The sequence below is a fragment of the Mytilus galloprovincialis genome, chromosome 2 (assembly GCF_965363235.1).
Source record: "Mytilus galloprovincialis chromosome 2, xbMytGall1.hap1.1, whole genome shotgun sequence".
Taxonomy (NCBI): domain Eukaryota; kingdom Metazoa; phylum Mollusca; class Bivalvia; order Mytilida; family Mytilidae; genus Mytilus; species Mytilus galloprovincialis.
Window position 1 is genome coordinate 45,534,728 of NC_134839.1, and position 27,194 is coordinate 45,561,921.

Here is a 27,194-nt window from a genome sequence, read left to right on the forward strand (position 1 = left end):
TTTACATTTTTAAAGTTAGTATGCAACTGTATTGTTTGGCAGTTATGCAGCGAATAAGCATAAATATAATTGAAGTTGAAAGTCTTCTTAAGTACAATAATCAAAGGCATAAACAAGAGATCATACTGTGTCCCCTCCTTTCTCGAAAAAATAGTTGGAAGGGATAAACTGAATTTTCATGTATTGCAAAATATTTCATATCCTACATTTTGACACTTTCATTTATCTAAGGTCTAATAAGTTTAATGAATCCTTTTACACATTTATCTCTGTACACTCCAGTCGGATATAACTATAATAAAACCCAATTTGAATGGAGACTCCCGACACCCTTCATACCCTATTATTATTTATTTTCATAAATTAAGAATTTTTTTTAGATTTGTCTAGCCAGAGACGCTAAAACGGCCGATTTCCTTGTCCCTTGGTTTGTTTTTAATCGATTTATTCGATTTGTTGTTGTCTCTTTGACATTCTCAATTTTATTGAACAACGGTAAACTACTGTGTCGCCTAAATTTTTACCATTTAGGTAAAATTGATGCATAAGTTGTTGTTGAACCTTACAACTCTTTGATTGTTAATCACTGTGTTTCTACTAGTTAGTTATTGTTGAGAAATTTTGTCACTTATAACACGTGCTACTAATATGACACTTGATTTTTCAATCCGCACATAATGTAGTCACTATTGACGTGTATATCATGCGTAAATGCATAACTTTATCACTATACATATGAAACGATTTAATGTCAATTGATACAGCGGGATACCAAGTTAGTCTTTATAAAAACGCTTCAAAGATCCAAGGCTTAAAAATTTGGTGTACCAGTCGCGCGTTTCTTCTATTTAAGACTAAAATCACAACACTTCTAATTCTGTATTTAAAAAATATTAATGGAATTAAAAAAAAACCACTTTTTAGTTAAATTTGAAAATAGCTATCTCTTTATACAAGGTTATAAATGAAATCGGAATCTAAACATGTGTTAAATTTGAGTTAATATTCATACCAATAGAAATAGACTTCATGACTCACAACGTGCACCTATATTAATGATGTTTTCAATATAAATATAACGTGGTAAATTGTGAATACAAAATCATTCACTTTATCGGGATTTAAAATGTCATTTTTGAGAATTACTATTCTTTGTTCCCCTTTATTCTGTCATTAAATAACAAAATATATTCAAAATACTCTTCACATCTTTCCAGCATTTCCAAAAAAAATCACAATCATATGCTTTTGCGATTTGTTTAAGGACTTTCCGTTTTGAATTTTCCTTTGAGTTTGGTACTTTTGTTATGTTAGATAAAAAAAAGTCTCCGTGTACATTATCTGATTTGTCATCTCTGTTCAGGTGGTGGCTTATTGATTTCATTCATCTGGTGTCTGAAATTTATTTTTCTTTTGATTTTATTATTCTGGTGTCTTAATTTATTTGCATTGAAAATGTGTGAATGTTGAGATGTTTGCGCTAAAACACTTGTTGAAATCATAGATATTCAATTTACTTTCGTATCAAGTGTTTAAATTCATAATGAGAAAAAAATGTAAAGTGAATTTATTGGCATATAGTCAAAGCAGTTTTTAAAAAGTGGAATATTGAAAGTGGGTACACTACTTCAAAATATCTTCCGTGATATTTATCAATGGACTTTTCAAAAAGGAAATTTGAATAAATGTTTCCAACACTAAAACTGTGTTTCTTATCTTTTCAGCCCATACCACTCCAGGAAACTATTTTACCAATGGTGCATCAGGGTCTAATTACTATGTATACCATTGACGTCAACTTTGAACTTTGAAATGTATTCCTGAGATGTGTCAGCCACAGAAGAACATATTTTAACAGAAATTTAGATTTGTAAAAAAGATATTTCTTTTTATGAAGACAGCTGAACAGCTCTTTAATATCAAACTTTCGAAAAGAAGTTAAATTGTGGGTAAAGTGTAATCATTATAGGTCATTGTGTAGATTACTTTTGGTGCTATTGTGTAGTAAAGGGTAAAAGATTTCCAAAGTGGTTGTGGTATGACTGTTGGCATATATTTGTATGCAATGTGATCATAAAGCTAAGGCTCCTTTATTTATTTTGCATTTGCAGATATCATAATGTGTAACGTAATGTTTAGATTTTTTACATTGAAATTTGTAAACGTAGATATTTAAAATTTAGAATATGTGATCCGAAATCTGTGATTAATTCAATATTTATTTTCATTGTCAATGTCCAATATTTTGGAAATAATAATGATAATATGCATAATATGTTTCATTGAGAAATCTCATTAACTCACTTTTCAATTTTTGCAATAGAAAGAATAAGTGAATAAATTTAACTGTTTTTTATTAATCCTTTTTTACTTGTTAAAATACTCAGAAAAATGAATCAGAATGTAATGATTTCAATGGACGAAACTGATAATTGGTTATTTGAAAAAATACTCTTAATTGATTAACCATCCGTTAATGACCATCTAGGATATATGAATCAAACCTAATGAATGATTTTTTGGGGGAAATTTTCATTAAATATAACATTCACACTCATCATGCAAACTTAGCTGCACCGGCTTTTATCTGTTTAGAACCAGTTTGGATAATTGTCTATTTTGTTTCGTTAGGGTGTTGGCTTTCAACTGTTACTCAAGGGGTTCTCAATGGAGTGATGTTCTCCTTTAAGTGAGCTGGTTACAGTTACTATTTTTGTTTTTGTTTTAATGATAATTTCATTAACTAATTAGTTCAATTTATAAAATTAATCCCATCGATGACAATTGATAATGAACCTTGCTCAAGACATTTTTTGTTGATATGAGTTTTAGTTAAACTGCTTATTTCGAGTAGCAAACAAGATAATATTTCTCCATTTAGTTTTGTTAATACTTATATATTTGTATATTTTTACATTTTATACAATTATTATTGAATAAAAACCCAAGAAAAAATAGTTTGTCTATTTGCTTCTTTTATTTATGTTTAAATAAATGTTTAAGAGTTGTTTTGCTGTCTTTCCAAAATATCTTTATGATCTTCAGAAAACCTACAAATCTACAATGTCTGGCAAATCTCAGGAATACATATGCTTAGTTCTAACACATAGAATTTGTAGGATGAATCATAACTCGACCGGTTATGTTCATATTATAGTTTTATAATCATTGAAGTTACGAAATATTTTGTTCCCCTTTCAAAGACAGCAAAACCAGATATAATAAATACAACCGTGTTTCACAGGATAAATGTTACTTGTTTCATGTTATTTATTCACTTTCGATGCTAAAACCGCCAACTTAATAACCATTCAAAACATTGTTATCCCTGAATACAATTGACTTCATCAACACGTTTGTACTCGTTCAATCGTCAGCTTGTGTTGTCAATGACATCATATAACGTTTGTACTCGCTCAATCGTCTGCTTTTGTTGTCAATGAAATCATATTACGTTAATTATTTAAATCTTACCTGATGGTTTCACCGCATCAGATTTTTGCTGGATTTGCAAAAGTAAACAAATAGAAGGTTTTTTATGTCCCTTTGTGCCGCGTGTAATAGGATAATTGTCTCAGTCCATCTGTCCGTCTAATCGATACTCAGAGACAGTATGAAGGAATGCTTTTATAATTGGTAGGATTACTCGCCATATTCTTTTTACTTTATTTAATCGTACGTTTCATTCGACAAAGTCAAAGGGAGTTATGGGTTTTTCAATTTTGTTTACTATCTGAAATGTAAACAATGTCAACTAGTGAACACATCTCTGATTATTCGTTACAGAAAGCTATCACACTTTCGTTTCAATATGATATATTATAACACACATAAATCCCTCACTTATACAGCGGCTGATAGATCTGCCTATCTTATTTCATTCTAAGTTATTTATATACTTTTCGGTATTAATGTCACATAAGTTTATATGTATCCTATGGACAATCACACTTATTATCTAGAATTTCTTGATAAACCCAAACCAATTTCTATTGTACGATTTAAGAAATGTTCGTGGGTTACAAAACAAATACGGATTTGTTCCATCTGACAAAAAAGCCATAATCCAGTCTTATTCTCCTCATTCAATAAATAACACGGTATGTTTACTTTTTTTGTTAAAAATGTCTATTGGATCGAGATAAGCCATTCAATTGACATTTTACTGTGTTTCTTTCTATGTTGTAATGTAATACTAATGTTTTGGGTGAACTTTTGCGCCTGTTAAAACGTTCTACTCCGCTGTATTTGTTTGCACTTAAATTAATCAGGTGCCTGTCGTTCAGTGGATGTCGTGTGTTTATGTGGTTTATAAGTGTTTGTCGTTTCTTATATATATTAGACTGTTGGTTTTCCTGTTTGAATTGTTCAACACTAGTCTTTTGGGGGCCCTTTATAGCTTGCTGTTCGGTGTGGACCAAGGCACCGTGTTAACTTTACAAATGAAGACCAGTAAAAACATCGGGAAATTTGTACCGCAAAATTCTAGATGGGAAAACTCTTAGAAAGGTTATTTAAAGAAATATGATCATATTTTATGTAGATGAATTGTTTACCAACGGCAATACTTATTCTGTCCAGGTTAGTTCGAATTACAGTATGAAAGTAATACGATAACAAAGGGACTACCAAAAAACATTAAAAGAAGTTAGTCAAACAATATCGTGTCTAAATAAAAAAAGACGAAAAGACAAACAACAGTCTACAAAATCTCAGAAAGGAAATTGGTCTTTTTTGTGTCGTCGGGTAACTGTCTGACTGACAAAAAAACCCCAGTTTCCTTTTATTGATTTTGTTACATGATATAAAGAATTTAACAGCACAAAGCCCATTTAAACATGCCAAACCCCAAGGGATGCATTTCCAGTTCAACTAGGAACAATTCTAGGGTTACCAACGACATGATCACATTTTTGTGTTGTTACGAAACGAGAAAAAAGCTGTGGCAAACCTTTTGGAAAATATTTCCGTGGTTATATAAGACACATACAATGAATATTCCTTAACGTACAGCCAAATTTTTAAGGCGTTTGTTAAATTTTCAACTAGATGAAGTTTAATAACTTCCTAATAAGCGTTACACGGGGGTACATGATCAAAGAAGAGTAAACCTTTGAATAGTTACTGATATATAATCCACATATAGATGTGTTGCAACACACATATTTTTCAACTGACTCTAACTCATAATACATATAATATAATTTTGTTATTATTTCCGTTATTATATAAATACAGTATAATTAAATTAAACGTACGATTACGTTGTCCATTTGTTTGATGTGTTCTATCATTTTATTAGAGAATTTCCGTTTTGAATTTTATTCGGAATTCAGTATTTTTGTGATTTTACTTTTTACATTGTTGAATAACATCCTTATAGTACGTTAATTATATCAATCAGATCATTCAATGTAACCTTATTACCCTTGAAATATTCATTCCCCGAGGAACCAAGCATCCGATGATTTTTTATTCGATTTTTTTTCAATAATTCAGTTGAATATATTTTGTATTAAAACTGGGCGTGCAACCAGTGAGTGTGTTGTCATCCTGGGCTAGTTTATTAAAGTAACGTGTATCATTTACTCTAAAATCGATAAGTTTATATTTTGCTAGAATTTTTTTCCTTGCGTTGCCTACATTTACTGTACATCAGTTCAAAGTTTTTTGTATTTTAGTGGTTTTTTTATGCTATATTGATAAATAGAGAGAGCCCAGACAACCTTGTCTTACACCCAAACTGTTGCTTGTTTTTACAAGATTACTATATAAGTTATTACAGTGATGTTGATCTTACCAACTAAAGGTTTAACAAATTTCGAACATTTTGTTGTCCTGCATTCTTATTTGGAAAATTGTGAATTGATAATATTAATGCAATGATATTTAAAAATCTGAAACATATATATACTTCAATAAGGTGGTTGATGCATTCATATGATTAGTATTTTACTTTTGATGTATTATTATGTTTTCCTATTTTGATGTTCATGATTTTAGCTGCATACACTTTCATGAGAATTACGTTTTCATCTACTCCTCTACAAACGACGCACTTTCAGGAAATTTATGTATGCCCGATTAAAAAATGTAAAACAAGCACATGCAAACACAACTTTTTTTTTTTGAGAACTCATTAAATTGGACATGGATGCACATAAAAATCCTACAGTTCAAAACTAATCAGCAAATTTATAATTCGACCACGAATCGTATTAGATGCTGACTTGTATACGTTAACCGCGTATTTTTTTTAATGGAAATATGGCACCCTGAAACTTTCTATTGGAGTTTAATGTGATGAAAGGATGAACACGTACTTGGTTTGTAGTGGAAAAAAGTCTAATGTAATGTAGTCGAATATGTATAAATACTGCTTTGCATATTCTACTGCCATAACCAATTAATGACAGCTAATAAATTAAAAACCCTGTCACTATGCATTGTCATGTTGCTACGCTCTGTTACGCATTTTCCGCACAGAAAATATTTTTCTCGTCACACTGAACGGAGACTGATATCAATAAGTGATAACACAAACACTTTATTTGTTTGGCCTGTCCTGCAATGAGCTATTATAATTCAAAACTTCCGTAGCCTGTTCGTTAATGATATACCATAATTTAAAATTTTAAATTTAAAATCCTATACTTAATGGAAAAATAAAATAAAAATATAGGGTCACCGTTCAGTTAAGCTCTTAATCTGCCTTCGAAAGTAGCATGCATTAATGTAAAGGCATTTTTTCTTCTGTTGAACTTATAGGAGAAAAAAAAAAGTAATATCGAAATAAAAAAAAAAGAAATTACAGAAATCACTTAAATTTTACAATAGTTTAGTTTAAGTACAGTTTATTCGAAAAAAATAATAAAATATATGTCACCGATGAGTTAAAAAAGTAATTTCAATTTTAATGCCAAAAAATGGCCTTTGTTTCACCAAAAAAAGATAATTTGGAGCCTTTTCAATGATATAAATATTTTTAAAGTCATCTGGGGCCAAAGCAGTCGATTGATTTGGTCGATTTTTGTACCATATCATAAAGTAACAACTAATAGTGTAATAAATAAAATTTGAAATGAAAAAAAAAAATGTTTCAACATTTGCTGATTTTTTTTGTACCCCCGAGCCACCTTAAAATACCATAATCTGTATTTTTCGTATTGAATCTCTTTGGTTTATTGTGTATAATTTCACTTACGTTTATTTTCCTTTAAACTGTTTCTGGCATATATTAAAAAAAACTACGTTTAGGGCTTTCTGATCAGTAACGAAAATAAAGTACATGTTAAAATGACTATTAAACCCCGTATGATAAAACAGACAAATATTCGAAATAAAGATAAGCATATTGAAAACACTCATTTCCTGATGATAAAAAATACTTGCAAATTGCAAAACATTAAGGATAAGATATGAACAATTTATCAAAAACTAACATACAAAAAGTGACTATGATCTTATTCTCAAACCAGTTGATGCATACTTTTTTATTATTGAATTATAATGTTTATGTGCAATTTTTACTTCATCTGTAAAGCTTTAACAGAAAGACGAATGGCACCTGCACAAACACGCATAGCAGAACCAAGGGCAAGGTCATTATCACCTCCACCAGTGGGTAAGTTATGCGGAACGTACAAAGAAAGATAAGTTTTTAATTGTATTCGAACTGATCAATCTTTATTGAATTACATGTATTTTGTTTTACCTGGAAACTGTCCTAGATCAAAAAGGGGGTTTAATGTTATGAACATTGTCAACCCCAAACAAAAGTGTTAGTGTAATTCTATCGAGTTTTTAAGTAATTTACTTTTGTTGGGACATGATAACATTTCATGACATTTCTTCGCAGTTCTTTTGGTTTCAGATTTACTTACAACATTTGTTATTTGATGTGTCAGTTACTATGAATTTCAGTTTCAGGTCGATTATGCACCTGTGTTCATATCGATACTTCAGGGACGATGTAATTTTTGCCTTGCTTAAAAGTTTGCTCGCAACAATAAATCCCTTATGTAGCTACATAAGTTTATAATGAAATGAACAATCAATTACTAATAACATGTTAATCTATTAGTAATACGTTGGTAAAGGTCTCTGATAAAGTAGAGAAAATATGAAAACAACACTTTTTTTTATTAAATGCGACCTATGCGTTTACTGGCTATAACATATTTCTGGTTTGATTTTTTTCTTAAACCCTATAAAAGAGGGACGAAAGATACCACAAATCCGGCAAATAGTCTAATTCGGTAGGCCATGAAATGGAAGGGGATTGTAGTTACGACGTAAGGAACATATCTGATATCATTTTTGAAACGGTTATTTCATAACGGTCAACCAACTCCTCGTGATGGCGTCCGTAAAATTTACGAAGGGATGATTTCAACTTCACCATTTGGAACTCTTGGTTTAATAGCTTCCTTATGAGCAGCAACCCTCTAGTAAGAACATCATGATAGGAAATAAAAACACGGAAATATCGTATCAATTGGGAGTTGATTCACCTCATGTATTGGTCAACCGATTTCTGATAAAACTTATGAAGATTTATTCCTCATATACCTGTTCGGTTAGTTTTTTTGTAAAGAGCAGACTACTGTTAATGACGTACATATAGTGAGAAAATACGATATCTATAGTAATGCAACGTTTCCCATGTTTCTCATTTCTTGAAGTATCTGTTTTGTTTGCCTGATATGGGATGTCGAAGGTTGTCTTCTGATTTCTTAAAGTTTTACTTCATATTTAAGCAGATAGTCACTATCTTATCATTCGTAAATATGTATTTTAAGCAAATGTTCACGTATTTTTTCAAGTTTACTATTTTTGAAGTTGATACGGAATGATATATAAAAAAAATATGAAAGATCACTAGTTATGATATCGGTATCAGTCACGGTTACAAGGGTTTTATCAAACCTCCTATACATGTTTTACGTCATGTCACGTGGGGGGAAAACGGCTAATTTAGTTGTTCTGGAGGTACATGTATAATGTAAAGTGTATACGATATGACTTTTTTAATTTCACACCTGTGTATCAACCCGAGACACCAATATAATCCCAACTCAAGCCCACTCTGTATCAACTCTCAACCAATATAATCAAACAAGCAAAGCTTTTGTCATTCGATTGTTGTCTCGGGTGTTATTGAAAAAAGTCATATGATATACTCTATAAAGCGAATTACTGAATGAAAATAACACTTGATGAATATGTTGAGTCAGATCCTAGTTTTTGCTGGTTTGATTATATTGTTATTTATCAAGTGTTATTTTCATTCAGGAATTTGCTTTATAGAGAATATCATAAGGATTTTTTTCAATATCACCCCATTGTCAAAAGCAATTAAAATGAACACGTATACTTAAATCATACAAAATTTATGAACAAAGTCAAAACATTTTTTGGCAATTAATTAAACCATAGATGACTTTTATCAAAACAGTAAATTTTATTTTTTTTCGAGCAGCAGCAAAAAGATCGGTAAGAAAGAAACATCCATTTCCTGGTCCAAGTAAGTACATGTTGCATATTATTTGTAAAGTACAACTTTGTTTAACTATTTTGTAAAGATATTATCTGCAACAAATTAATACATATTAATCTTTATAAGAAACAAAATCATGTCTCAGAAAACCGAAGCATTATCATTACTTTATGTGTATCTTCATGAATTTTATGAATAATGATTTGGTTTTAATATATAACTATTCTGATATCATATTTGAAATTAATGTTTAATGTAGCCTTAATTTTATGATATATTCTTTTTATTTTCAGAAAGACTTCGGAAGTTTCGTCACATTGGTTATGCTGCTTGGTTTATAGCTTCACTAAAAAAATTAGCAGAAAAGGTAGAATCTACTAACACCCACAAAAGGACACATTCTGTTAAAAATAAATTTCAATCATGTAATTAACGTTAAAAGCGATTTCAGATCGGATATGAATTAATAATAAAATAAATGCTACCACTATTTACGACAAATCAATTAATTTAATTAAAATTAAAACAGCATTAAACGAATAAAAAACATTATGTTTGTTTAAAACTAAGTACTCAACTGGAAATTTATAGCCAAAAAGCATAAAAAAAAATAACTATATTTTGCGTATATTCATGGTAAATATACAATAGATTTGGTAAATAACATGTACCAATTAATCATCGAGTTGTACTTATTAACAATATTACTATAAACCCTATTCAGAAAAGTTATTTTTGGAAAAAACATTGCACATACAACTACATAACTACTTTAAGACATAGAAATATACTTCTAACGTCTTGAATTGTTATTTTTTTTACGTTTTCCCTTGAAGATAATTGCAGATTTTTTAGATATGGTAATGCCCCGTGTTTTTCGTCTGCAATATTTACATTTTCTATTAAAAGAAATACTTATTCAAAGAGTTTATTTTGATTATAGCTGTCACAGAAAGTGATAGGAACATACGTTCGATTTGAAGTCCATTACTATGATTGACTTCTGATATAATTTATATTGGGCAGCCGGACGGGTAAATTATTAGTCAAAGCGTACGAATAAAGGCTATTTTTTCCAACAATGTATATATATTGTATACGTATTTAATGAGAAATCATCAATTACGATAGATAATGTAAGACATATTATCACGCCGTGCTTAGGTGTCGTCCCTCCTCTTGGCAAATACCATATGGGAGTGAAAACTTTTTGGTTAACCTAAGAATTAATTAAAAACAAATATAAACTTATGTCTTACTTTATGTATAGTTAAGTGATATCTTACCTAAGAAAAATGAAAAGTTAATATAGTTATCTGATATCCTTATTCCCATTTCCCAAGACGACATAAAACAGCTTGGGAACTCAAATGTTGAGACTACCTGATTTGGAAATTAATTTTATAAAAATTATAAGAGGACGAAAATCCGTTGAAAATGTGCTCTAAATATTTTTAAAGAAATTATGAATATGAATCTTGAAAACATGGTCCCCATTATATATATGTAGAAGGATCATTAAGAAGATCGCATCTGTAAATCGAATAAAATAGGTTTATCAGTTGTATAGATCATTTCCTAAAATTCATTACATACATCAGAATTTTTTTATTTGTTTATGAAAACATATGGTGGAAATTTTAACGAAAATTTATGTTAAAAAGTAAAATCACAAAAATACTGTACTCCGAAGAAAATTCAAAACGAAAAGTCCCTTATCAAATGGCAAAATTAAATGATAAAATACATCAAACGAATGGACAACATCTGTCATATACCTGACTGAAGAACTATTTTCAGGCTTTCAAATTCATCATTTGTTTTAATATATGCTATTTACAGTCGACAAAAGGTTAGTTATGTGTCTTTTGTGGTTATATTTAGCACAGTACACATTACATGTACTCACCGTCTGAATTTGATTTGATACTAACAAATGTGTGTTTACAATTAATCTAGTTCTAATAGTATTACTTTTCATAAATACTAATAAATGTTAATCTAGTACTCATAGTATTAATTTTCATAAATACTAATAAATGTAAATCTAGCATTACTTATTATAAAGTGCTTACATTTTAAACACTTTCGTGTAATCTAACATTATCTTAATTATCTACATATTTCCTAGAATAGTTTTTAATATAATTATAACAGATAATGTGTACTTAGCTTTAACATAGTTCTAACAAATGGTTTAACAATTAATCTTAAGACTTAATGAATTATTTTCATAAATACTAATAAATGTAAATCTAGCATTACTTATTATAAAGTGCTTACATTTTAAACACTTTCGTGTAATCTAACATTATCTTAATTATCTACATATTTCCTAGAATAGTTTTTAATATAATTATAATAGATAATGTGTACTTAGCTTTACCATAGTTCTAACAAATGGTTTAACAATTAATCTTAAGACATAATTAGTTATCCTTTAAAACCATATATAGTTGACAATCTGTATTGTATCTTCAACAATCAAATTAATTTCACAATACGCCTAAAATCAAGGTTTTGAGAAATGAAAACAATTTAATGTTGAACCCCATTTTCTTTTGTAAAATGAAATATGTTTCAGTTCAACTTCATCAGGGAACGGTCGAACGAAAAAGTTGAAGCTGGTAAAGTATTTTCACGTGAATACAAGAGGAATTATACGATAAAGAGAGACAAAGAAACATTAACTTCATATTAATCTTATCTAAACTTTAGCTGAGGCAGTAATATTATTACCATCCATTACTATTTCCTTCCTCAACAATAAGCTGCATTGAGCAAAGTATTCTAGACACATTATTGATTAGAGACAGCCATTAAACGACTATTTTTTCAAAAATAGTTAAATACCAGCTATCTTTTCCCGAGCTGAGTTGCAAGTCAAGGGTCCAATCTTATATTTCAAATCTGAGTGATGTTTATTGTTTTTGTCTATGGTATATGAAAATATAATATTCATGTCAATAAACCTTGAGTTCCGATAAAAAATCATTGCTATTTACATTTACCCTCATCTCGAATTTGCTGGCTGCATACATTACATATTCTATTTTTGCTGACCATAGGTCTTTCTATCTGTTTATGCTATGCATTATAGTTTGATGCATTTGGTTCACCCTTCATTTTCATGGTTTATCATAATTAATACAATTGTTATAATGATGTCATTAGTTGTATATATTTTGCATTTCTTTGAAATTGCAACAGTGAACTAAACCTAAATTCGTTTTTTTGTTATACAAACCTTGTTTTGTACTAATTACAATGCCTTTGGTTATAATGTCTTTAATTATGAATTTTAGAATCAAGGAAACAGACCAAGTAGTGTATTTTTATTTGGTATTATTCTGAAAGAAATTGTGGCAGCTTTACATAGAATTTATTTAAATGTAAGTATAACGTATGTGATTAGCTTCCCTGTCAAGCAATCTGTTTACGCTTTAAAAATGAGAAATATTCAAAGCTTTTGCATCTCTGAATTAACAGAATAATGGGGCAAGATTTTATATATTTGCGTAAATGTATCATAACTAAATTATTGAAATCCGAACAAAATTCTAAACACAAGTCCTCATCAAATGGCAAACTCAAAAGCTCAAACACATCAAACGAATGGATAACAACTGTCATATTCCTAATCTAGTACAGGCATGTTCTGATATGTCTAAACTTGTGTCTGATCGTTGCTCCTTATTAAATCCAAAAAATATCTCTGGGTTTTACAAACAAATGAGCAATTGGAGTAATTAATAAAATGTCATATATACCCAAAGTGCACTATTTGAAATATGATAACAATGTGTACGGTTATATGAATACGTAAAGTATGATGCTTAAAACAAAACACTTCAGCACGCTAACGAAAAAAGCAATAGAAAGCATAGATATCCTAATTGAAATTTTCCTTCCTTTTGTTTCTATGTAATGATTGACAAGATATCGTCTCCAAGCTCTATGACGTTGAAATATTGAAATAATGATAGAAATCCAAAATACAGGGTATCGTTTTCAATGAACACGACATATGTCTGGAATAGCATTAATAAAATGTACACATATAAGTAAATCATTTTGAAAAATATACACTGATTGACAAAACATGAATAATATTTTTACCAACTGCTGATTTTGTTATAATTGTCAAAATGTAGATTTTTTTATATTTAATTCTGGTTTAATCTAATTTGTCTTGAATATATAGCAAAATAGATTGATTATGTCAATTGAACAAGCATTTGTAACAATTATTTTTTTTGCAGCCAAGTGGCAATATTTATCCAGTCTTAGCTGATATTATAAGTCCAAAAGCTTATGATTTAACAAATTTGTTAAGAGGAAGAACAAACGAACGAGAAACTCAGGTCATGATTCAGGAACTGCAATATGTAGTGGAAAATCTTGTTTATCACATGACAGAAATTATGGTATGACATTATACTTGAGGGAAGTTTTGCGGTGTTTATAACTGAATTCAAAACTCATGACCAATCCTGTCTTCCCTACCCCACACCGAAGCTAACCAATTTATTCTTATCCTTTAAAAAAGGTAAAATCACAAAAAATACCGAACTCCGATGAAAATTTAAAACAGATAGTCCCTTATCAAATGGCAAAAATCAAAAGCTAAAACACGTCAAACTAATGGACAACAACTGTCATATTCCGGACTTGGTACAGGAATTTTCTTATGAAAGACAGCATATCGTTCAATAACCTTTAACAGAAAATGGATAACAAAGCTGTTTCCTACCCTGTCCTTTGCGATTTTGTACGCTATAGCTTTTAAAAAACTTTTAATCAATCCATGTCCACGTGTTTTAAATTGACTGATGTCTTTTGCTAAATGAGTATTCTTTACTAGTCTTTGTCCTTAAAATTCTTAACCAGGGGGTCTATGATACAAACATCAGCAAATAACGTATTAAGCATATCAATATAAATTCTTTAGGAAAAGCCAAATTTAATTATTGCTGCAATAAACATGAGACTTGTTTCAGTCTCTAAACAACTCATGTCCCTAAACAAGAATACATCATAAATTCATCGACACGTCGGTTAAAGTCAAATAAAATTTTTGTCCGGTTTATAATAAAATAAAAATTAAACTATTCACATCTGTCGCATTATTGACTGCCAACAACTTAAACCAAGTTTTTCCCTACTGAAATGCCAATGGCCTGAAAAAATTGTCACAAAATTGTTATATATATATATATATATATATATATAATCCCGGCGAGGGAAGAACAAAAAATTTGTGAAAGCAAATTTACAGATCTAACATTGTTGGGTGGATGTTTAGACGAGTTGGATATACTTAATGTACACAGCCATGTATCACCATCATTGCTGGTGATCCAGTCTGTTGTAGAGTTGTCACTGACTCAGACGTACTTATTAATATAATTATTTTCTGTGACTGTATCTTGCATTAATGTGTAGGATCCTTTACTATAGATAATTGAGCTGATCTGTAACAATAACATCTCCATACCTTTTATATCATGTACTGTAGTACGCCGCTTAATTAAAACTGACGAGGAAAGGTAACACGCGGCCACCGAAAACTTTATTATTTGAAGCCCAGGTGGTCGTGTGGTTTAGCGGGACGGCTACAGTCCAGGCGATTTAGTGTCACGATATCTCAGTAGCATGGGTTCGAATCCCGGCGAGGGAAGAATAAAAAGTTTGCGAACGCAAATTTATCGATCTAACATTGTTGGGTTGATGTTTAGACGAGTTGTTTATACATAATGTACACAGCCATGTATCACCATCATTGCTGGCGATCCGATGGATAAATCTGTTGTAGAGTTGTCACTGACTCAGACGTACTTATTAATATAACTATTTTCTGTGACTGTATCTTGCATTAATTTGTAGGATCCTTTACTATAGATAATTGAGCTGATCTGTAACAATAACATCTCCATGCCTTATATATCATGTGCTGTAGTACGCCGCTAGATTAAAACTGACGAGGAAAGGTAACACACGGCCACCGAAAACTTTATTATTTGAAGTCCGGGTGGTCGTGTGGTCTAGCGAGACGGCTACAGTGCAGGCGATTTGGTGTCACGATATCTCAGTAGCATGGGTTCGAATCCCGCGAGGGAAGAACAAAAAATTTGGAAAGCAAATTTGCAGATCTAACATTGTTGGGTTGATGTTTAGACGAGTTACATATATATATATATATATATATATATATATATATATATATGTATATATATATATATATGTATATATAAACGAGTCTAAATTGAAAACTATGTTCAAACCTATGATTGCGTTGGATAAAAACCTCAATTTTTATACGTGTGCATGTAAAACAAATTTCGTTGTAGAAGGGTCTAAATACAGCGCAAACAACATTTTCCAAAAGACCAAAAAAGTGAAGAAGTATATTTAAACAAAACGCATTTGACTAACAGGTCGAACAACTGATGTTCTTTAACCCTGCTGACTGCCATTGGCGACTGCCTAACATCGTGGCCACAAGTTAATTGTTTTCTGTTTAGTATTAAATTTATATTAAGATCCATTTTGTTACATCTTGTGATCAATTTTATTTGGCAATCGCCAATGGCAGTCAACAGGGTTAAATAACATCAGTTGTTCGACCTGTTAGTCAAATGCGTTTTGTTTAAATATACTTCTTTACTGTTTTGGTCTTATATATACAAATATATATATAAGAAGATGTGGTAGGATTGACAATGCAATAACTCTCCACAAGATACAAAATGACACAGAAATTAACAACTATAGTTCACCGTACGGCCTTCAACAATGAACAAAGCTCATACCGCATAGTCAGCTATAAAAGGCCCCGAAATGACAATGTAAAACAGTTCAAACGAGAAAACTAACGGCCTAATTTATGAATAGTTTTGAATTCAGCAAATACGGTTACAGAAGCTTCCCGATGGTCAAATCCCGTATATTGATTAGGACAGACACGAGTATCATTTTAGGATTATACTAATTTTGAATAATATTGAATAACTGCAAAATAGTTAAAGATGTTTTAATTTTTTTTGTTACTGAATATTATAAAAATTCTTGACGTACACAACTCTTTTTGAAATAAAATATTTGCATTTGTTTGTTCGCGGTTTACTTTGGCCCAGAAGGGAAGGTACACACATTAAGTGATATATCATGAATGTATGAGAAATCACTGACCAATCTAAAATCTATGTATGTTTTTTTTCAGCCAAGCACCGGTGTTTTAGGAACCCATAGAAAGTCTGCAGTATATGAACTTATCAAAGATGGGAAACGGTTTCCTGATGGTTATTTTTGGCAAGTAGAACTGGTAAGTTAGGTAATATACTCTTTCATTTCATTCGTGCTCAGTCTTTCGTTTTTGATGTAGTGTAAATTGCTTTCCATGATTTTGTCTGTTGCTTTCCGACTAAAGCGTTTTATTTGCCCTTTTTTATCTATCCTTCTCAATCACTCCATCTAGATAAAGACAAAGTACAAGATACAATGATTACGTAATTGGGTCGTGTTTCGGAGTTTTATGAAATGTAGCATGCATTTATTACTCGTTAAACTGAGTCTCAATGTTGAAACTTGATTAATATGTAGCAAAATTATTGATCCCGATATACAATTGATAAATATTTGTGAAAGCGATTCATAAAAAAGAGAAAAAGTTAAAAGCAGCAACAAATTCTGTTGTGCCTTTGAGATGATATTTCTTAAAATTCCGTTTACAATTGTTATAAAATAATGTGTTCTTACTTTTTAGCTCACCTGGCCCGAAGGGCCAAGTGAGCTTTTCTCATCACTTTGCGTCCGGTGTTCGTCGTCGTCGTCGTCGTCTATTATTATTGTGTTCGCTGCCATAACTTCTTTTATTCACATCAATCAGTTTGACTATTTTTTTTTATTTTTCAGTTCTGATTGAAAGTTGTTCTGTAAGCTTTTTATGAACTTATAGTATGCAATTTTTATTATCAAGTAAAATACGCCATTTTCTTCTTAATTTATTTTTACGAATTCTCATACCAGCCTTGACTTTCATATAGCAAATAAACAATAGAATTAGCGAACAATGGGGAAAATGTTAGCTTTGCAAATGAAAACCTTCACAGAAGTGGACATCATTTTAATTCAAACCATGTTAATATAGAATGTATGGTCTTTATAAATCTTACTCTTCATATTACAGGACAGACTTCAGTTTACAGAAAATGGACGGACAGCAGGAGTTGGAGACGCAGAAGGTTTCTTATTAATTGTCGGAATTTATATATCTAGAAGTCTCATCACAACAGTGAGTACTTTTTTTTTATGTTTTATGGTAGGCTGACTTCGACAAATTGCACCAATTTATATATTTTGTATACATATACTTATTTTTAGAATATGTCAGGGGTAAAGGCAAGGGGAGTAAAAGGAACATATATTTTGTATACATATACTTATTTTTAGAATATGTCAGGGCTAAGGGCAAGGGGAGTAAAATGAACATATAAAAAAAATTATTTTGTATACATATACTTATTTTTAGAATATTTTAGTGATAAAGGCCAGGGGAGTTGAAACTGATGTAATCCGTAATAGTTATTTATTTATTACAAAAAATGTTTAAGTATTTTTGTTGTTGTATATCTTTTATACTTACATTTATTTGTGAACTATGTTTGTGTGTAAAATTCGTTTTCAATGAAAGATTACTTTTATTAATTCTTTAAGTTGTTAATGAAACCAGTTGACTACGGACTGTCATCTCAACAACTGTCAGATATAGCAGAAAGAAATCTGAAAATTCTTGCCACAACTTTGTTGTATTTAGTTAGACGTGTCTCGGGTTCAAGAGGAAGAGCAATGATGGTAAGTCATTATTAGTCTGGCATCTATGGTAAGTTCATTTCGAAACATTTGGATTGGCACTCATACCACATCTTCTTATATATCTATTTATGCTTTTTTTCACCCCCGCCTTTTTTAACATAATGTTTCCAGTTTCTAGATAGTTAAACAGTTACAGAACAAACATTTGTATACCAGCCTATCCCCACACTGTTAATATTTGTAAATTCTCTATAATTATAGAGATAATTAGGAACTGCAAATACTACACCATGCACATACAATCACTTTTTTTTTTATCTGAAACTAGACTATTCTTAACATACATGAATTCCATTACATCACAATTACACCAATAAACAATTTTCTATGTGCTATAATAGCGTGAGCATAGTCTTTGTCAGTACACACGTGGTCTATATTCTATTGTGTATATCTGTTGATTTAGCCTCCTAGTTAGAGTTCTAAAAAGAGAGGGCGATGTCTTACCAATGTCATCTTACTAATAAATAATAATATTATTAACAAATTCAAATTTTTAATTGAATGCATTGAAAGTACCGCATCGCTTTTTTTAATTTTGTAGCCAATGCCCTCGGAAATATCTAAATACTTATATACTGACGAAGAAATGCGACCTGTATACGGTAAAATGGCGAAATCGTTCAATTATGCGGAGGTACGTATTCTGGGTATGAAATTATCAGGACACAAATCAACGGATGGTATTATCTTATTTATACGATCCTGCATGCTTACGGTTTAATTTATAGAGTGGTTTCAGCTGTAGAGTCAAATATTTAATAATGTATTTCACTTCGAATTTTATTTTGACTTTTTAAATTTTTTGATTCGAGCGTCATAGATTAGTCTTTTGTGGACTAAACGCATGTCTGGCGCAGATACCCAATTTCTATCTTGGTATCTATGATGAAAGGATTAAAATGGGGAATATGATAAAGAGACAACAACTCGACCAATGAGAAGACAACAGCCGAAGGCCACAAATGGGTCTTCAATGCAGTGAGAAACTCCCGCACCCGGAGTCGTGCTTCAGCTGGTCCCTAGTATGCTAGTTCAATGATAATGCATGTCATACTCAACTCTGAAATATAAACAAGAAACGAAAATTAAAAATCACAAGACTAAAAAAGGCCAGAGGCTCCTGATTTGGGACAGGCGCAAAAATGCGGCGGGATTAAACTTTTTTTTTTAGATCTCAACCCCCCTTTTATGCCTATAGCCAATGTAGAAAAAAAACATACACACAACAATACGCACAGTAAAACTCAGTTCAAAAGAAGTCCGAGTTTATTTCATGGTTTATTTAAATTAGATATAAAAACTAATACTTTATTAGGGTTGAGATCTCATAAACATATTTAACCCCGCAGCATTTTTTAGCCTTTCCCAAGTCAGGACCCTGGTCTTTGTTAGTCTTGTATTATTTTTAATATTAGTTTCTTGTGTATAATTTTGAGTTTATAATATAGTTTAGATAAATTGTAATGTATGTTAAACAGAGATAAATCATGGATTTCTTGTTAAAAAAGATACCCTTCACTAGAATGCTGGACTAGTGAAGAAAATTGTTAACAGCAAGCAATATATTGTTGAATGCTGTTCTCTTTTCTATGGCCGGTTGTTGTCTCTTTGACACATTCCCCATTTCCATTCTCAATTTTATTTAATCAGTTTAATTTTATCAAAATATCAAAAGTCTATTTAAAGTTAATAAATGAAAAGTCTAATTCTAAAGGAAACAACAAAGCATTAATTCTGTTTAAAATGTGTTCATTTTTAATTTTTGTTATACAACATGTAATGGAATGTGATATAAGATTTGTTTAAATAATTCTCCAAATAAGCATTGTCCTTACTTTTTTATAGTATTAAATTATAAACCTAGATTTGTTGACATATTTTGTTGTCTAAAGGTATTTAGATGCAAGTTAGAAGCAACATCAGCAAACAAATATTCAGAAATCATTTTTGGCCACTAGGCCAACAACAACAATTTATCAAAACTCGTAAATATGTTTACTAGTATATACAAATTGAAATGAATAAAAACCTATTGAAATAGCATAAATTCCAAATAAAAAGAAAAAAGATACGCTAGCATAAAAGGCATGACGATCCATTGTTTTCAACCTTTATCAATGAAAATTTTTGACGTGTGTCATTTGCTGCTTTGTTAAGAAAAGATCCGGTATGTAGTAATGCAAACTTTAAGATACCGAAATGAATTTGATGTACAATATATTTACAAGAATGCTTTGTTAACTTTGAGATTTTTATTTTAGCTATTTATACTCAAAGTTTTTGAATGAACAAGATAATATGTAATAAGCTCTGCGATGTAAAAGTATGCTATGCTGTATTTGTTTTTCCAGGGTTTACTTAGAGAGTGGGGTCAGGAATACATGAAAAGACTGCGGGCGGCACCAGTGCCAAATTAGAATGACGATAGCTTTTTGAATGGTCAATTTCACAAGAAGTATATTTTAAGGATAGTGCTATGTGTTGCAAATTAAGACAATTACCTAAACTATTTACTCGACAAATTTGCCATTTATGGTAAAAATACCATCGCTTGTCCTTTGCTGTTTGCAATTTTTGGTCTGGTTGTTATGTGATTTGTTGTAATCTTGCTGTGAACCAGTTCGATAAAAAAATATTATTGGTTACCAATCTACTCCTGTTGTGCATAATTGAAGATTTCAATTGGTTTGCACTCTATTTAATATAAAGTCACATTGTAACAATCTTCGTAAAAGACAGTTGACCAATGAAAAAAACATTAAAAAAATGTTGAATCATCTTCTTCCAATGTTATTTCGTGTTTCTAGTTATTAATGATCACAAATGAACACAAACTGTTTTATCTTTTTTATTTGTAATATTGTATAGAAAACATGTCTGACATATTCATGAAATAATTTTGAAAATCAAATTGATATAAACCGATTCAATAACATTTATATGAATTCACAGTTTTATTGATTTATTAAAAGTTTTATTTTTCTTTATTCATCCTAATTCCACGTTTTCATTTTATTCCCAAACGCACGATATGATCTGATGGATAAATATTCCAAGGATTATCATATGTCATTTCTCGGATAATCATATTGAGATTTAACAATAAATTTTACCAAACATATCTCAATTTATCTTATAGGATTTTTTTCATCGTAGCGTATTACCTTCGTCTCAATTATTGCCACCATTATTACTAAACAAGATAGCAATATGAAGTACTCTAACTAATTAATTGATCTTCCATACTAAATTTTAATTGACAATTTGTACTTTACAATACCGGTATTATGCACTTGTTTCACCCGGTTGTAGAATATTTTACGTCCATTTATATCTTTTTCAATGATTGATGCGTTTTTTTAAGAATTAAATTTAGATATTTAATAACGAGCAACTCTAACGAGAAATAAACATTATGATATTCATATGGTTATCTACTATAAGCTTAATGCTACTTTGTTTCATTTATGACAACATATTAAGAAATTGCTTATTATGCAGTTTTGGTATTTATTGTCTTATTGTTTTACAGTTATTCAAACATTTTTAAAGAAAACTGTACTCACAAGGAGATATTATTTGTAAGAAGGGCAAATTTCTCGTTAGAGTTGCTCGTTATTAAATATCTAAAATCACCCGAAGATCAGATAAGTTGACCGTAGATGAATTTGGTATGATGTATTTAGGTTTTGTTTTGATAATTAGCTTCCTTCTAACGTTTCTATATATGTATATATATATGTTTGGCTTTAAGCTGCTTTTATAAAGATAACTTCAGAAAAACACTTCCCAGGAATATATCAACTTAGCTGTAAAATTTGGTAAATATTTCGGAATTTTTGTTCCTTCATTTTTTTTCAATTCATCACTCTACTTTGGCCTTTTAAATTTTTTGGATTCTAGCGACACTGATAAGTCTTTTGTAGACGAAACGCGCGTTTTGTTTAAAATATTTTAATCCTGGTATCTATAATGAGTTTAAACCCAGATGCATACAACTTACAATTGTTATTTTCTTTGACTGAACATAATTTCAATACTAATATTACTAAGACTGTTTCTGTCAAATGTTGACTGGATCATGTGGTTTAAAGGGATAGTCAATAATGTTAAAATACTATTGGATTTTATATGAAATTAATACTTGAAGGTTTCATTCCAATTTATAATATACTTTAGTTTATTTAGCCTTCATTGGTTATATAAATTGACGCCATAAAATAAAGCTAGTCACTGTAATGTATCAAATCAGTATATCGTATACTATAAAAATTTTAAAAAAATGATAAAAAACATAAAATAAGAGTAATTCCTTGATTGAAGTTATACTTAGACTATTATATCTTTTTTCTAATTCTTTTTATTTTTTACATTGAATGCTTATCAATTACAAAGGAAAGACCACTTTTGTGTCCGTATAAATTAAAATATCACATGTATTATACATCGACTATATAGTGGACACTTGCTGTGTATATTGGTATTTTACTTCGTTCACAGTTATGGTGTAAGCACTTTGGCATAAGTCTTATAAGTGCTACTAAATTTTCTTTCTTTAACTCTTTTAGCCAGTTTGTATAGGACATTGTAAACTACTACCATTTCCATGCATTATTTTATTTTCAAGCTATTTTGCATGTACCTCGAGGTGACTCGATGTTTTGTAAGTGTGTGTATTAGTCCTGTATATTGCAATTTCGGTTGTTTTGATACATGCTTTTTCGGTCAGTAGCTTTATCAAAATTGATTTTCAGACAACCAATAGTACTTGCCCTTTTCATACATTGTTTCTGTACTTGCAGTTATCCCTTTATAGTATTTGTACGCCCTTATGTTGATGAAGTCTTCTAAAAACCTGAAAACTTAAATATTGTGCATTACATATTCTGAACACAGCTTATCACAAAGTGGAATGTGCGATATCATCCATATGACGTTCAAAAACACAACTTGTAAAAAACAAGTAGTAATGTAGGGTAATTTAGTTTAAGATACATGTATATATGTTTCAGGTCTAAAATGTATGGTATTTGAGGAAAAACTGTAAAAATAACATAACATCGACAACACAGATGATTTATTTAAACTCAAGAAGAATTCATCAACATAATCATTCGCCACTCTTTAGTTAACATTATGTAGTCAAAAGGGAGTTATTTTACAATTTTTCATTTCTTGGGCCGAATAATGGTCCTTTTCGTCTCCTTTGTATATATAGTTTAGGATAATGCTTAAAAGTCCGAACATTTGTAAATCAACTTGTATTGTTAGCTGGTCTATTGATCATACAATCCGGTTGATAAGACTACGAACAATAAGTCTGAACTTCACGTACTAGTATATAGATTAATTAAGTACGATCAGGTTTACAAGTTAACCCACTCTGTGAATTAAGGCCATCCGCAGAACATCATTTAAGACGTTCTATTTTATTTTCGAAGAATAACAACCATGTCAAAGAAGTACAGTAATTTGTCACTGGACGTTAAAGTGTATTGTTTAAATATTTAATGCTGTCTACATGTTGGACTTTGTTAACGTTCTCATTTTTTTTCGTCCTAATATGATTGCTTAAAGTACTGTAAAATTTGTTTAGCAGATAAGTAACATACATATTTATTTTTGTATGAACTCTAATGATTGAAAGAAATGATTAAATGAAGCTTGAATTATATTCTCTTTTAAATCAAAACTAACATGGGCTCACAAATACATTAGGATTGTTCCTTTGCAAAGTCAGGAACCCGACTGTTCATTTTCTTTGAGTTGTGTTTACCCTCAGTGTATTGCACTTTAGTCTTAAATAGGTTAATGGCTTAACAAAACTGTCTATTATGTTAAATTACTATTGGATTTTTTATGGCATGAATAATTGGTTTTTTTTTCAATTCACAATATACTTTAGTTGAATAAAGACTCAGGTTTTTGTGATATACATGTATTATATATTTTTTTCTGTTATATTTAGTCTTCTTTCGTTATATAAATTGGCACCATGATAAGAAGCTAGTCACTGTAATATATTTAATCAGTAAACCATACATAATGAAAACGATAAATAAATAAATAGTATCTTCTTGTCTAATTTAGGTAGATGTACATTTGTAACATAATATTTTGGTATTGTATTGTACATAGTTGGTTGACCTTTATATATGAAAAAACTGTAATCACCAATTGTATATTTGTCTTGTAAATTGACTTTAAAATTCGTTTTTTATTTGAGACCTTGTTAAACTGAAGGACAAATGTGCATTTTAATTTGTATTTGACTTCTTGGCATGTGTTTTAAGTTCCGGATCAAACTACTAATTGACATACTAGCAATGAACCATTGACAATATACTTAATTAATTTGATTATTCCAGCACAATTTTCTTAAATTGTTTACCAAGAACGCCCAAACCCACACATTTGAAAGTGAATGATGTATGAATACTGCAAATACTCAAGGAGCTATATAGCCAAAAGATTATGCAAATTCAACTAAAGTCATCTATACCTGAGGGGTTTGTAACCTTTCAGAAATGTTATGGTTACACAGAGATTTTAACTTATTAAGTATTGGTTCACTGATCAATCGAATGGTGTCATGAAAATCATATGTGGTTGTCTTTATTTGTGAAAGCATTTCAGAAAAAGAAACGAAGAATAAAAAGACAGAACCCCTCCCTCTCCAAAACAATTCCACAAGAGCTTATGATGAATAGACCCGTTTGACATGCGTTTCTTATATACACTGCTGATGGAGTCATCGATGCCAAGAACAGGACATTTATATTAACCTAACTAAAAAAACATCAAGCTTTAAAAGAGCAACAAACGACTAAACCACGAATAATTTCTATTTTGGATTTGTTTAATTTGACAGGCATGTTTTATCTGTATAGTATAAGAGGGTGTTTGTCGAACGAGTAAGTGTCATTAAAATTGCATAAAAAGCGAAAATGCAATTAATACAAATTTTGGCAATGTTAAAGACTACAACGCGTATATAGTAACAAGTTTTCAGAAGATGTACATATGATGTACAGAAGGAATATTTTGAGAAAACAATTCAACTGAAAAATATATCATTATATGTTTTAGATTCTTGTAACTACACCGTACGCAACATTTAACGATACTTTGATATTTGGTTATATGTACGTTCAAAATCAACAACATGTTTTATTATATTAAAAAATAGCAAAGTTACATGCATACTATATAAAATATAAAATAATATGTAATGATTTTTTATGATTTTTAAGTTACTATAAACCTTAAATCGGTAAATTAACGTATTTATTTTTCCATTTCTGTATATATGTAATACTTGTTATCAAACGTGTCTGTATTTGAACATTAATAAGAAATAGTCTTATTCTCCTAAAACAGATATATATAATTGTTATTATCACAAATCAAAATTATTCATTCACTATTTATTTCATAATAATAAATTATTTATTTGTTAGTTGTCTTTTTATGTGTTTTCTACTTAGATTTTTGAATGCCTTAATTCTACAATACATGTTTTTTTAATAAACCATTGGACAGAATATTGCAAATCTTGTTTTCAAGTTGTAGGATTTGATATATTCTTTTACTATGGCCTAGTTGAGCACTTTGTGGGCACGATAGTAAACACAGTGTCTTGTCTATTCGTCTTTGTCTTTCTGTTCCGTCTGTCCGTCCGGCAAATTTTAAATTTGATGGATCTTGAAGAAGGTAGATCAAGAATTGCACGTCGGATGCTGTAAAATGATTTACTTTTTTCACTATATAGTCAACATATATTTATATAACTAGATTATTAGAATATAAAGCAACTTTCCAGTATGATTATTTATAGGTATGTAGTTGGGCATACATGATATTAACGAAGGTAAATACGATAATATTGAATTACAAGTCTCGTATTAAATTAACTTTTCTAGAATACACGACATTCAGTATCGTACGTTTTTCCTACAGCTGGATTAGTCCTTCATGCATTGACATGATCTACATTATACATCATCGGGTATAAATAAGTAAAGTAGGGAAGTGTTTAGAGTCATTCTTGGCAGATAGTAATTATTTCGTTTATCCTTCAATTCTTTTAAAATTTAATTTATTTCACGGATAAAAAATTAATAAGAGAATATTTAAGAATGAAAAGATTTGGGCATACGACAAGAAGACAGCTATTAAAGTTAAACAAAAAATATATAGGGGCTGACAGTGACACATGTCTTTAGAGATTATTTCCTTATGTTTGTAGAGTGATATTTGTATTGGTTTGCTTGCTTTATTTGCATATATAGTGGGATATATTATAGACATATTTGTGCAAATCGTTATACAAGCATAAAATTTGGTATATGGGTGGACTAAATGATAATTAAAAAAATTCAGCCGATGGCCATAATTTTTTTTCATTTTATCAAGATGGCCACCGCTGATTTTCCAAATGGCGTCATATCCAATTGGTTACATTTCGTAAATCTTTTAAAAGATGTGTAATAGGTATAATCCAATGTATGTTTTGATAAAACTTAAATTACAGTTCCTAAAGTACAAAAAAAAATAATACCTACTTGAAGAAAAAAATGACTTCCGGTCCAAAAAATGGCGGCAAAACGTGGAAAATGTCAATTTTATCATTTCTATCAACTTAACAAGAGATATCACTGACTTTGTTAAGTTAAAATGCATATATAGTTTGTTTAGAAAGACAGGTTGCTAATCTCATAATTATCTGACAGCTACCACTACATAAACATGTACACAGAAGGCCAGAACGGTAGGATTTATAGTTACAAACACAGCTGAATTTCTTGCATTCCCATTT

General features: G+C 30.2%; 1 protein-coding gene across 6 annotated transcripts in view; it reads left to right on the forward strand.

The window, feature by feature from the left end:
* LOC143063674 (uncharacterized) overlaps positions 1-25,835 on the forward strand; it is a 57,053-nt gene extending 31,218 nt beyond the window's left edge. For 5 of the 6 annotated variants that reach the window (XM_076235972.1, XM_076235974.1, XM_076235973.1 and 2 more), the window contains 10 exons: positions 7,544-7,624; positions 9,482-9,526; positions 9,793-9,866; positions 12,805-12,891; positions 13,762-13,926; positions 16,722-16,823; positions 17,688-17,792; positions 18,215-18,352; positions 18,918-19,010; positions 20,728-25,835. In XM_076235972.1, coding sequence (XP_076092087.1) covers positions 7,544-7,624; positions 9,482-9,526; positions 9,793-9,866; positions 12,805-12,891; positions 13,762-13,926; positions 16,722-16,823; positions 17,688-17,792; positions 18,215-18,352; positions 18,918-19,010; positions 20,728-20,793 — 956 coding nt within the window. In that variant the 3' untranslated portion in view covers positions 20,794-25,835. The remainder of the gene's footprint in view (positions 1-7,543; positions 7,625-9,481; positions 9,527-9,792; positions 9,867-12,804; positions 12,892-13,761; positions 13,927-16,721; positions 16,824-17,687; positions 17,793-18,214; positions 18,353-18,917; positions 19,011-20,727) is intronic. The other variant, XM_076235978.1, reaches the window with a different exon arrangement.
* Positions 25,836-27,194: the final 1,359 nt, after the last annotated feature.